The following is a 13,829-nucleotide window of genomic DNA, read 5'->3' on the forward strand; positions in this document are numbered from 1 at the left end:
AAAGAGAATTTCACTAAGCCTAATCAAAGGATCCATCTCACACCACGACCCAGTATGACAGAGGTACTCACAGAGAAGCAGGATATAAATAGCTGTGTACCAAGGAGATCAATAGAATTGTACTCGCAAGCTCAGTGGTTTGATGTGAAAACTGTGGACATTTTTGCCTTTTGAGGTAGCCCTGGCCTTGAGCGTACAATGATGTTGTAAAACCTCAGCACCTGCCAGCCAGAGCCTCATGTGTACTCCTACAAGATGCGCACTCCGACACAACACGCATTCCTACACTCACACTCTCTCTTGGGCAGTCGATCAGCATGAGGATGACTTGCTTCTACTCCGGGGAGGTGGGTTTTACAGTGGCTGAAAAGTCCGAACCTGAATCTGCAGCATCTGCCACAGGTTTGGTGGGATGGGGTGGGACGCTCTGGATTCTGCAGACACATTCCTACAAATACACACACTCCTACGCGCAGTCGCAACCCACACTACTACCCGCAGTCTCAAACACACACACTCCTACATGCAGTCTCAAACGCACACACTCCCACATGCAGTCGCAAACACCCACTTTTACACGCAGTCGCAAACACACTCTTATGCGCAGACGCAAACACACACTCTTAAGCACAGTCGCAAGCACACACACCTATGTGGAGTCGCAAACATACACACTCCTATGTGCAGTCGCAAACACACACACTCCTCTGAATATTTCACATCTATATTCACCCAAGAGAATGAGGAGGCAGATATGGATCTCGAGGGGAGAGACTATGGGGTTATTGAGCAAGTTGTCATAGGAAGGGACATGATATTGGAGGTGTTGGCAGGCTTAAAAGTGTAGAAATTCTCCAGGTCCGGTTGAATTGTGTCTCAGGTTGCTGTGGGAGTGAGGGAGGAGATCACAGGGGCTCTGATCCAAATTTGTAATTTTTCTCTGGCCACAGGAGAAGTGCCAGAGAACTGGAGAACCCACTATTGTGGTCCCACTATTTTAAAAAGGCTTTAGGGATAAGCCAGGGAACTACAGGCCAGTGAGTCTCACGTCAGCTGGAACACTGTGTGCAGTTCTAGTTGCCACATTATAGGAAGGATGTGATTGCACTGGAGGAGGTACAGAGGCGTTTCACCAGGATGTTTCCAGGGATGGAACATTTTCGTTATGAAGAGAGGTTGGATATATTTGGGTTGTTTTCACTGGAGCAGAGAAGACTGAGGGGCAACCTGATCAAGGTGTACAGGATGATGAGGGGCATGGACAGGGTGGATAGGGAACAGCTGTTCCACTTAGTTAAAGAGTCGGTTACGAGGGGACACAAGTTCAAGGGGCGGAGCTGGAGGTGCAGGGGAGATTAGAGGAAAAACCTTTTTACCCAGAGGGTGGTGACAGTCTGGAATGCACTGCCTGGGAGGGTAGCAGAGGTGGGTTGCCTCACATCCTTTAAAAAGTACCTGATGAGCACTTGGCATGACATAACATTCAAGGCTATGGGCCAAGTGCTGGAGGTGCAGATTTGATGGGCCAAATGGCCTTTTATGCACTATATTTTTCTGTGATTCTGTGATACGTGCAGCCACAAACACACACACTCCTACGTGCAGTCGCAAAACACACACGCTTTTCTTTAAACATTTTTTTTATAGTAGCCAATTAAGGGGCAATTTAGCGTGGCCAATCCACCTAACCAGCACATCTTTGGGTTGTGGGGGTGAAACTCACGCAGACATGGGGAGATGTGCAAACGCCACATGGACAGTGACCCAGGGCCAGGATGTGAACCTGGATACTCAGCGCCGCAGTCCCAGTGCTAACCACTGCGCCACATGCCGCCCTACACACACACTCCTAAACGCTCACAAACACACACGCTCCTATACACTCGCAGACATGCTTGCAGACACACACACTCCTACTCACAGTCGCAAACACACAGACTCCTCTGCACTCTCCTACACATAAGGTGTTACACACACTCTTATACATACTCCTACGCACAGTCATAAAGAGAGTCCTAGGCACAGTCGCAAACACACACACTGCCAAACACACACACTCTCATGTACTCGGAAACACACGCACTGCTGCACACATTTGTAAATTAACAGCACTCTTATGCGCAGTTGCAAACACACACTCCTAAACACAATCAAAAACACACACACACACTCCCATGCACTCGCAGACACACCCGCAATCATGCACACTTGATTTAGAGTCGCAAACACACAGTCTCCTATGAACAAACCTACACACTCCCAGACACATGCACTCGCAAACACCCACACTCCTATGCACACCCGCAAACACATATTCTCCTACACACACCCCTAAGCACAAACAGACTCCTAGGCATAGTCGCAAACACACTCACACTCCCATGCACACTTGCAAACCGACTCTCCTACACACTCCGCTACGCACACACACACCTAGGCAGTCCGCTATACACTTATACGCATTCCGCTATACACACACACATATGCAGTCACAGACTCTTATGCATTGTCGCACACTCCCATGCACACTTGCAAACACACTCACCTACGCACTCTGCTACACACACGCCTATGCAAACTCACAAACACATTCTCCTACGCACATTCACAAACATTCTCCTACGCACATTCGCATTCTCCTACGCACATTCGCAAACATTCTCCTACGCACATTCGCAAACATTCTCCTATGCACATTCGCAAACATTCTCCTACGCACATTCGCAAACATTCTCCTACGCACATTCGCAAACATTCTCCTACGCACATTCGCAAACATTCTCCTACGCACATTCGCAAACATTCTCCTACGCACATTCGCAAACATTCTCCTACGCACATTCGCAAACATTCTCCTACGCACATTCGCAAACATTCTCCTACGCACATTCGCAAACATTCTCCTACGCCATTCGCAAACGTTCTCCTACGCACATACATTCTCCTACGCACATTCGCAAACACATTCTCCTACGCACATTTGCAAATACATTCTTCTATGCACATTTGCAAACACATTCTCCTATGCATATTTGCAAACACACACTCCTATGTGCAGTTACAAACACACACTTCTACCCAGTCACAAACACACACTTCTACTCAGAAACTCCGACCCACAGTTGCAAACGCACACACTGCTATAAAGTCACTCCTACGTGCACTCCTACACACTCTTCATCACAAAGACACACACTCCTACAGTAACAAATGCACACTCCTACGCACTACTAAACACACTTCTACACAGTAACAAACAGTCTCCTATACACAGTCGAATACACACACTGTTACAAAGACACTGCTACGCGCAGTCGCAAACACACACACTCCTACGCAGTCATAAATGCACACCCCTACGCACTCCTACACGCACTCTTACAGTCACAAACATACATACTCCTAGTCATAAATGCACACTCTCCTATGCCCTGCTACACAGATGCTTCTATGCAGTCGAAAATGCACACACACCTACGCACTCCAACACACAGTCACAAACACACACACTCCTAGGAACAGTCACAAATGCACACATTCCTACACAGTAGCAAATGCACACTCCTACAGTCGCGAACACACATATTCGTACGCACTGTTACACACACTCCTATGCACAGTTGTGAATGCACACACTCCGACACACCATTATACACGCACACTCCTACGCACAATTACACTCCGACACAGTCACAAACACACACACTCCTGCTCATTCACACACACACTACAAGGCACAGTTGCAAACACACACACTCCCATGCACACTCGCAAACACACATACTTCTATGTACACGCATTCCTACGTGCACACACTCGCATGCACACACACACACAGCTGCTATCACATAAACAGACTTCCCATCTGCCATCAGCCATTTCCATGTCACCTTCTTTGAGCTCATTTGTACTTCATTAACTGCCATTGACTTAACAAGATTTATGCAAATGAGACCACAGGACCTTGCCAACTCCCACTGCAATCAAGTGATTATGTATGTACAATTCTCCTGCTATGAAAAATTAATAAATGACAAGCCCAGTCAAGACAAAGCAGAAACTCCCGTGATTTTTTTTCTCTTTCTGCTTCGTTTATTTAAAGCATTTGCATGCTTCTTTAGAAAACATTAAGTCTGCTTTATATTGGAATTAATCAAAGTCTTTCGCTAATTTATCTGAATGCAGCTCTTTCAGTCATTGGAAGTAAATAAATACTTGTAATAAATGAAGCTACCTTATTAAACTGTAGAAATTTACAACTGGAATAATTAGATAAATAACTCCAATAAGGCAACGTGACATGTTCCACCTCTCATCTCGAGTTCCCACTGAAGAAATGACACACTATTCTAATTAGTTACCGCAAAAAAAAAATCAAAAGCTGGCCAACATAAGTTGCTGGCCCACCAATTTAATATTGATCGCCACAGATTTCTTGATAATCAACTGCAAATGATGCCTTGGAAAAACTGGGTAGCAATAGCCCCTCCGTAAAAATCAACATGGAAACAAGGAACTGGTGCAATACCGCAACATATTATAGGACTGTAAGAAATTCAGACCACTTATGACAGATGCGCCATAAGCTAGGAAGTGTTTGCAAGGTTGTATTCTAATTTATAGTTACGATGGTGATTCTACACCCATTCAGAATTTTCTGTCATGGTTATGAGATGTTAACTGAACCCCTCAATTAGATTCCACTGTTTAATTCACTCCCAGGTATCTGTTATTTCGTACATAAACCACCTTAAATCCTGGATTAGATTTCAGCCTATAACTCTCTAATGGGTATCTGTTATTCTATACAATTAACTCCTGTCATTTGCAACCCCCTCTATGTGTATGTGCACCAAATTTGGTTTGCTGCACCAAAACGTTACTCATCCGCGATTCAGACTCACGTGAGGCTGTTAAACTCGCATGTTTGCCATGTAGAAAGCATACACAGAGTTTACGAACAGGAATTGTATAAAACGTTGGTAAGGCCACAGCTTAATTATTGTGTGCAGTACTGGAATCCATATTAGAGGGATGTGATAGCACTTGAAAGGGTCCAGAGGAGATTTAACAGGTTGATGCCTGGGCTGGAGGGTGTTAGTTATGAAGCGAGATTGAATAGACTAGGATTGTTTTCCTTGGAGCAGAGGAGGCAGAGGGGGGGGTCATGATTGAGATGTATAAAATTATGAGAGGCATAGATAGAGTAGACAGGAAGAAGCTTTTCCCCTTGGTGGAAGGATCAATGACCAGGGGCACAGATTTAAGGTAAGGGGCAGGAGATTTTGAGGGGATGGGAGGAAAAACTGTTTTACCCAGAGGGTGGTGGGAGTCTGGAACTCGCTGCCTGAAAGGGTGGTAGAGGCAGAGATCCTTAGAACATATAAGAAGTATTTAGATGTGCAATTGTGATCCCAAGGCATACAAGACTATGTGCCAAGTGCTGGGAAATGGGATTAGAATAGTTAGGTGGTTGATTTTGACCAGCGCAGACTTCTTGACTGCTCTCTAACACATGCTCCAGAAGACATTCAGCTGTTAGTTGCTCGCTTTGCCCTCGCGTCTGATATCAGCCCACTCCTGGCTACGTACTCCAAAGCTCCATAGTCACTATCAACAACACCCCTCTCCATTTAGTGCAGATATTTTGCTATTTTGGAAGTATCCTCTCCAATAACACTATGCTGGATGACAAATTCAACCATCGTCTGGCAAAAGTAAGCTCAGTGTACGGCAAGATCACACTCAAACTTTGGATAGATCTTGGAGTTTGTCTCACGGCAAAGATCAAAGTCTACCAGGTTCTTGTATCACTTCTTTATGGGTGCGAGACTTGGATAACCTACCAACATCACATAAAGTGACTTAGAAGCATTTCATCTTCACTAAGATCTATTTGCAATATCAACTGGCAGGATAAAATCCCCAACACCTAGGTTCTTGCAAAGTGCTTCTTTTTTTTATTCGTTCTTGGGATGTGGACGTCGCTGGCTGGGCCAGCATTTGTTGCCCATCCCTAATTGCCCTTGACCGGAGTGGCTTGCTCGGCTATTTCAGTGGGGAAAATTAAGAGTCAACAGCATCGCTGTGTGGGTCTGGAGTCACATGTAGGCCAGACAGGGTTAGGCTGGCAGGTTTCCTTCCCTGAAGGACACTATTGAACCAAATGGGTTTTTATGACAATCGGCAATGTTTTCAAGGTCATCATTAGACTTTTAATTCCAGATTTTTATTGAATTCAAATTTCACATCGATTCGAACCTGGGACCCCAAAGCATTACCCTTGGATCTGGATTACTCGCCCAGTGACAATACTACTACGCCACCATCTTACCTGGCATCGAGATATGTGCATCAGAGTTCAGATTCACTGGGTCATCCACATGGTTCACGTGGAGGTTTCTCACACACCAAAGCAAAACTCCACAGCCAACTGAACATGGGAACCCACACCATAAGACGACCTAAACCTATACATTAAGACAGTCTGAAGGCAAATCTCAGAGCTGGATCCCAATATGCGGAGAGAAAAACAACCTTGAACAGATCCAAATGCAGAAGTCTCTGTGATCAAGTGATTTTGATATTCCAGGAGAACAGTCAAGTGCCTTCAGGACAAGGGAGTTTGGTGCAAAGCCAATGCCTCCAACACTGACTTCACTCTGTTCTCCTGGAATATCAAAATCACTTGATCACAGACTTCTGCGTTTGTGATCGATTATGCAAATACAAACTTGGCCTAACATCACACCTGAGACAACATCAACCTAGACTGTAAATCGTTCTTTTTCTGATGAACATTCATTCATCCATCGAAGAGATGGGAGAATCTACAAAACCACCCAACACCCACAATTAAGAGTCCAGTTTATAACTCACGCCTGGGTATCTATTATTCAATATACCACCCAAACGCTTCAATTAGATTCCAGCCAGCAAGTCACTCCCAATTATCCATTATTCTTTGAACCTCTCAGTAAAATTTCAGCCACTAACTTATTCTGGGGATCCATTATTCTCGGTCACATCTGCAGTATGCCATGATGCAGTTGGCGTGTTTATTTCTTTTGATGTAAATTCCCCAGCTGTCTTGAGTGCAAGATATTAAGTTAAACAGAAAAGTCATGGATGCAGGGAAATGTACCAGCATTAGTAGTTAATGATTTACCACTTTTGTAAAAAAAAATCTAAAATTTAGATTCAAAGTGGAAAAAAAGATTCTTGTTCTTTGAATTTCACTGTGAAAAACAAAACTCTCAGTCTACTCTGTGCTTTATTCATGAAAGAAACTCAGTGAGACGCCACATGCAAAGCCAACATAAACTCAGAATTTCAATGTTACATTGTTTAAGACAACATCCAATTTCATTTTTAAAAGTAGGATTAAAAAAATAAAGAGACAAAACCTCTTTCCGTATAAGCACCACACGACTATCAAAATACCCTTTCTGCCTAATCGTACGGAGAAGATTGACACAAAGGCCACATTCGCAGCTGTCAAAAGAATTTCCCCATCCCCCATATTGAAACAAGAAAGTTAATTTGCACATTAGTTGAGGTTCTACTAGAGCCTCTTCATTAAGATATCTGCAAACAAGGGCAAATAGTGGGTGCACAGGCCATCGTTATCAGAACTAATTGCCTCAGCTTGGGGAGCGGAGGAAGTCATGTTCAGATGTCCTCCCACATCGGCAAATTGGGGCCAAGTCAAACAATATACGAGATCACAAGAGTTCTGTACCGTGGCCGGCTTCAGACACTCGCCTGTTCAGTCCCAATCATGGCACTCCTACAAAGCTGGCCTTTGAAGCAGCCTAAGCTGGAAGCACTCCATATGCAGATAGGGGCTGCAGATTGCTGTTAATTAGACCCAGTTCTTAAAACTTCCCACGGTGTCGCGGGTATCTTACTCTAATGATCTGACTTTAGCGCGTTTAGGGCCCAGCTAATTGATGTCAAGTGAGATTTCTATTAATGAAATGGAAACCATCAGACAAACAGAGAGAGAGGAAAAACAAGAGGTGGGTTACAGAGTCAAAACTATGGTGCTCCATGCCGCCAATTAAAAAGAGCAGTGGGGAGAAAAGAAAAACAGCAGCTTACCTGCTTAATTGGGATTGCGCGGCCGCTCCCAATACTGTCTGCTCTGGTCTCAAGATTTTTCTTCTCCTTGTCTAGATCACTTCCTTTTCGAGACTAGAAGACAGAAAATGACCAATGTGATATAGCTGGGATTTAAACTTCTAAGATAACGAAGAATATTGTGAACTGAAAATTCATGGCCTGAAATCTTATCTTTGAATAGCACCGCAGGTCAATGGGATTCTTAGCGTATCAGAACAACATTCAGCCACTTGACTCAGGGGCACAGGTTCCCATTATTCGTAAATTATTTGCTGCTATCTTGGGAAATAAAAAAAAAAGTGCCACTTATAGGCTGAGGCTAAGAAACCATTCAACCGTTGCAAATTTCTAAAGCCAGGGAAAAAGATATTGACACTGGGCAAAGTTAACGCATTGATATGGCCTCCTCTATGGACATTAGGCTTGTTGGTGTCAGGACGATTTGCCTGCAATATGCAGTGCAGTGTTGTTTCAAAGCGCACTCCACTTCTTCCAAGTGTAACACCGATGGGAAATCCAGGACCCGTGTGCCTCAGAGTTGCCTTCAATACCAGTCAGCCGGGTCCACTGCCTGCTCGGCTAAGATAACTATGACAACATCAGGGTCAGGTTCCTGGAGTACCTGATGTCTGTCATCCTTATTTAGCTGGCACAATGTGCTTTCTGTGCTACAATGTTTCTACGTTTCTACAGGAGGCGGTAGCACCGCAGAAGGGAACAACAAACCACACTTCAGCCTCTGCAGCAGCAGCTCTCCATCTGCAATAACCAGGAGTGTGATCAGGGCTGCAGGAGGGGGAGCAGAGGTGGCTGGGCATGGAGGTCAGGGATGGGGGTGCTGCACGGGTGTGTGAGGAGGTGGGACCAGAAGAGGCAGAGTATGGAGGAGGGCCTGCACGAGCATTGGAGGAGATTGTTTGGGGGGGGGGGGGGGGGGAGAGAGAGAGAGAGAGAGAGATGTGACTGCACGGGAGCTGGAGGAGATGGGGCCATTTGCGGGGATCAGAGGAGGCGTGACGTAAAGCAGGTGCGACTGCATGAGGGTTGAAGGATTTGGGGTCCCCTGTTCCGAGTCGCAGAAATCCCAAAAGGATGACGGAAACTCATGAGACATTTCCAGACAGGCACATCACTGAGGTAATCACCAGTTAACTAGGTGTGAACAGCTGACTGAAATTATCTTAAATAGTTAGTGTCTTTAACGTCTCATAATTAATTCCTTTAATACTAAAACACTAGCGTCTCTTGGCCAATATACGTATCTGTCCATGAGAAACAGGTGGGGACTATACTGACACACTGGATATAATTGATCTAAAACATATTACATTCTCTTCATTCGACACACTGTGTGGTATCCTCAATTCGTCACTTCAATCTCTCATCATTGTCATCACCTGTGACAGACCTGCACCAAGCAACACATCACCGTTCAAAAAGCTCTCTTCAGACCCATCTGGAGTTTTGAAGGTCATGATCTTTAACTATTGTGCGCTGTTTCTGACAGCTCAAATCGACACAGGATAAAAATTCACATTTCACAAAATGCAGAGGGTTCCTTGGCAGCTATCATCATTATATTTTACTCCCTGCTCTTTTTAGGCCTCTTCCTTTTGCCTCTGAATGCTTTGTTGTGCCTCTCAGCTATTCTACCCCAGCCACAGTGCCTTGCACAAGTTAAATGGGCAGCGGACATCGACACACGCAACTTCTCAAAGACTAGTCAGCACCACAGAGATGGAAAAATAAACTTAGTTGTTCCAGTGCCTACTTCAAGCTAAAAATGTATCTTCTATTTAAACTTTTTCTTCAATATGGTGGGGTGGGGGGGAGCGAGTGGGATTATGACTTAATTTGACTGTGAATAAAATTACATCCGGGGGGGGCGGGGCACGGTGGAGCAGAGGTTAGCACTGCTGCCTCACGGCACCGAGGACCCAGGTTCGATTCCGGCCCCGGGTCACTGTCTTTGTGGAGTTTGCACATTCTCCCCATGTCTGCTTGGGTCTCACCCCAACAACCCAAAGATGTGCAGGTAGACTGGCTACGTTAAATTGCCCCTCAACTTGAAAAAAAGAATATAATTACATCCCGGCATAGTTCACACAATGAATCACTGCTTGTTAAGTCTTTAATACAGCAAGAGTTTAAAGATGTTACAATGTACATATTAGAAGAAAAAGGGTCAACTTTGCATGTCCAACTGCCTGAATTTCACTTGTCGAAACAAAATAAATTGGGCATTCATATTTTTCTACAATCCATTATTTTATGGAGGCTTTGATTTTTTCAGGATTCAACAACCTAGGTCATGTTAGTTAGTTTGTGCAGCAAATGTTAATCAAACATTCAATGGTGTTGGAGATGTGTGAGCCATTATACAGCTGAGTGAGGGCACCTAGTGGCAGACATCCAGTACAGCAGCCATTTAAAAAAGTCATATTTTCATATCGAATTAAGCAAAAACCACTGCTGGTACTGCAAATCTGAAATGAGAACAGCAAATGCTGCAAGCACTCAGCGGGTCAGGCAGCACCTGTGGAGAGAGGGTAAAAATTAGGTTAACATTTCTGGTTTGCGTAGGTCTCTCCCCCACAACCCCCACAAGATGTGCAGGGTAGGTGGATTGGCCACATTAAATTGCCCCTCAATTGGAAAAAAATGAATTTGGTATCATGATATGCAAACATGCAACCAATGAACACTCAGAATAGGACACAACCAATGGGCAGTCAGGGCACTCAGAGGTGGCATCACCACAAGGGGGCATGACATAAACACTATAAAAGGGATAAAAGGGATGAGGCACTCACACCCTGCCTCTTTCCACAGGCAGACATCTAGAGTTAGACAGGGTTGATCAGCAGCATCACACCCCAGCACGCGACTTAGAGCAAGCTGGTACAGTTGGACTGAGTTACTGCGATTAGCAGAGAATCAAACTCATTTGAGAACTGTGTTAATAGTTCAATAAACACGTTGAACTCATTTCAGAGTCTGGAGCATCCTTTAGTTAAGACTGCATCAAGTAGCAGCCTGTGTTATCCAAAGCAGCATAACACAACATGATACCAGGAGTGACTGTTCAATCTATTTAGTTCAACTCAGCAAGATCCGTGACAACCAGCTACTGAATACAGGCATAATGGACAAGATTCAGGCTCCTCATCAGCTCAGGACCACCGGTAATCTTAGTGCCAACTGGCGATCATTCAAGCAGAAATTTCAACTACACGTGGAAGCATCCGACCTCAATGACACGACCGTTGCTTGGAAGATAGCTCTTCTACTCACCACTGCGGGTGACCATACGATAGAGATCTTCAACTCCTTTCACTTTTCCAAAGGGGAGGACAAAACAAAGTACCAAACCATCCTGGGCAAATTCGACAGCCACTGCGAGGTGGACACCAATGAAATCTTCGAGCGCTACATCTTCAAGCAGAGGATGCAAGGTAAAGACGAATCCTTCAACTCCGATCTAACTAACCTTAGACTGCTAGCGCAATCCTGCAACTTCGGTGATATCACTGACTCCATGATCAGAGACCAAATCGTTTTTGGAGTCCACTCTGATCCTCTGCGAGAGCAATTGTTGAAAATCAAGCACGTGACCCTGCCAGTCACGATTGGAACGTGTACTGTGCATGAGCACTGTAAAAATCGCTATTCACAGTACAAAACGGCAGAAAGTGAAAAACAAGCCTCCCACGAGGTGGAGTGTGTTCAGGCCATCGCCCGGATGCAGCGCCTCCACATTGACGAAAGCGGCCATTTTGCGCGCTCTTCCCGGGGCCTGACGCATGCGCAATGCGATCGGGAACACGAAGCGGCCAAAAACCGCACTGCGCAAGTGCAGACATCCGAGAACAGCACCGCGCATGCGCAACGATGCACTGAGCGTCATACTGCTGCACCGCCCATTTTTAAAAAAAACTGCCCTGCAAGAGACAAACGTTGTTTAAACTGTGGGGAAACCAAACCACTATGCAGCCTGTGCAGATCTGCACCACCAGTCAGGAGCCAGCGCTCTCAATTCCGACAGCAACACATCAGAAGTGTGCAACACCGAATGCATGACTCTGATCCAGGCAGTGCGACGGATCCAGATGATGAATACCTGGACAACGTTTACCGAGTGGGCATTATTATGAAGTGCGAATACGCCACACCGGACACATCGCAAGTCCAATCAATCCTGGCCGTGGATTCCGAGGACAAATGGCATGCAATGATGGAGGTCAACCACTGCCCCATCCAGTTCAAACTGGACACAGGTGCCTCCGCCAACCTGATTTCGCAGGTGGACTTCAAGAGAATCAAGAAGCCCCCCACAATCCTTCCAGCTGCCTGCAAACTCCTGGACTACAATGGAAACGCAATCAAGGCACTGGGGTCCTGCCATCTGCAGGTGTCCAGCCGACACACACAAGCAAGCTTATGCTTTGAGATTGTTAAACCAGACAGGGCGTCCCTGCTAGGTGCGCACACCTGCAAGCAACTGAACCTCATTCAAAGGGTCTACACCACGACGCCGTCCCATTCGGATCTTCAGGCCAGCATCAACGACATCCTAACCCAGTACCCAGATGTATTTAGCAGGATGGGCACGCTGCCGTACGAGTACAAGATTCTTCTGCGGCCTGATGCCAAGCCAGTGGTCCACGCACCACGACGTGTCCCTGCTCCACTGAGAGAGCGCCTGACGGCAGAGCTCACGTGTCTACAACAAAAAGGCATCATCTCCAAGGTCACTGAACCAACCGACTGGGGCAGCTTGATGGTGAGCGTAAAGTAGCCTTCGGGGGACCTACGGATCTGCATTGACCCCAAGGATCTAAACAAAAACATTATGCGGGAACATTACCCCATCCCAAAGAGGGAAGAAATCACGAGTGAGATGGCACACGCGCGCTTCTTCACAAAATTGGACGCATCCCAAGGATTTTGGGATGGCTCTGCAGAAGGCTCTGCACCTTTAACACGCCTTTTGGCAGATTCTGCTACAACTGAATGCCATTTGGGATAATCTCGGCATCAGAGATTTTCCATCACATCATGGAACAGATGATTGAGGGAATAGAAGGGGTTCGTGTCTACGTTGACAATATCATAATCTGGTCCGCAACCCCAGAGGAACATGTGTCCCAACTCAAGAAAGTATTCCGACGCACACATGAACATGGCCTCAGGCTAAACAGGTCCAAGTGCTGTTTTGGGACATCCACGCTGAAGTTCCTGGGCGATCAGATTCCGCAACATGGTGTGCGCCCGGACACAGACAAAATCAAAGCCATCGAGGCAATGAAAGTCCCCGAGGACAAGAAGGCAGTACTGTGCTTCCTGGGAATGGTCAATTTCCTTGGCAAGTTCATCCCGAATTTGGCCATACACACCACGGCCCTGTGCAACCTGGTAAAAAAATCAACCGCCTTTGAGTGGAAGGCGGAGCACCGAACAGAGTGGCTGGAGCTGAAAGCCAAGCTCACCATTGCACCCGTCCTTGCATTCTTTGACCCAGACCGAGAGACCAAGATATCCACAGATGCGAGTCAGGATGGCATTGGGGCGGTGTTGCTTCAAAGAGACGACACGTCACCCAGGGTACCAGTAGCATATGCGTCACGGGCAATGACACCCACTGAGACCAGATATGCGCAGATTGAGAAGGAGTGTTTAGATCTTCTCACTGTCATCCTCAGATT

General features: G+C 45.9%; 1 protein-coding gene across 8 annotated transcripts in view; it reads right to left on the reverse strand.

The window, feature by feature from the left end:
• The window catches only part of agap1 (ArfGAP with GTPase domain, ankyrin repeat and PH domain 1), a 1,093,107-nt gene that overhangs the window by 404,367 nt on the left and 674,911 nt on the right, over positions 1 to 13,829 (reverse strand). For all 8 annotated transcript variants that reach the window (XM_072482227.1, XM_072482220.1, XM_072482237.1 and 5 more), the window contains one exon: positions 8,104 to 8,196. In XM_072482227.1, the coding sequence (XP_072338328.1) occupies positions 8,104 to 8,196 (93 nt within the window). The remainder of the gene's footprint in view (positions 1 to 8,103; positions 8,197 to 13,829) is intronic.

Source organism: Scyliorhinus torazame, chromosome 2 (genome assembly GCF_047496885.1).
Source record: "Scyliorhinus torazame isolate Kashiwa2021f chromosome 2, sScyTor2.1, whole genome shotgun sequence".
Taxonomy (NCBI): Eukaryota; Metazoa; Chordata; class Chondrichthyes; order Carcharhiniformes; family Scyliorhinidae; genus Scyliorhinus; species Scyliorhinus torazame.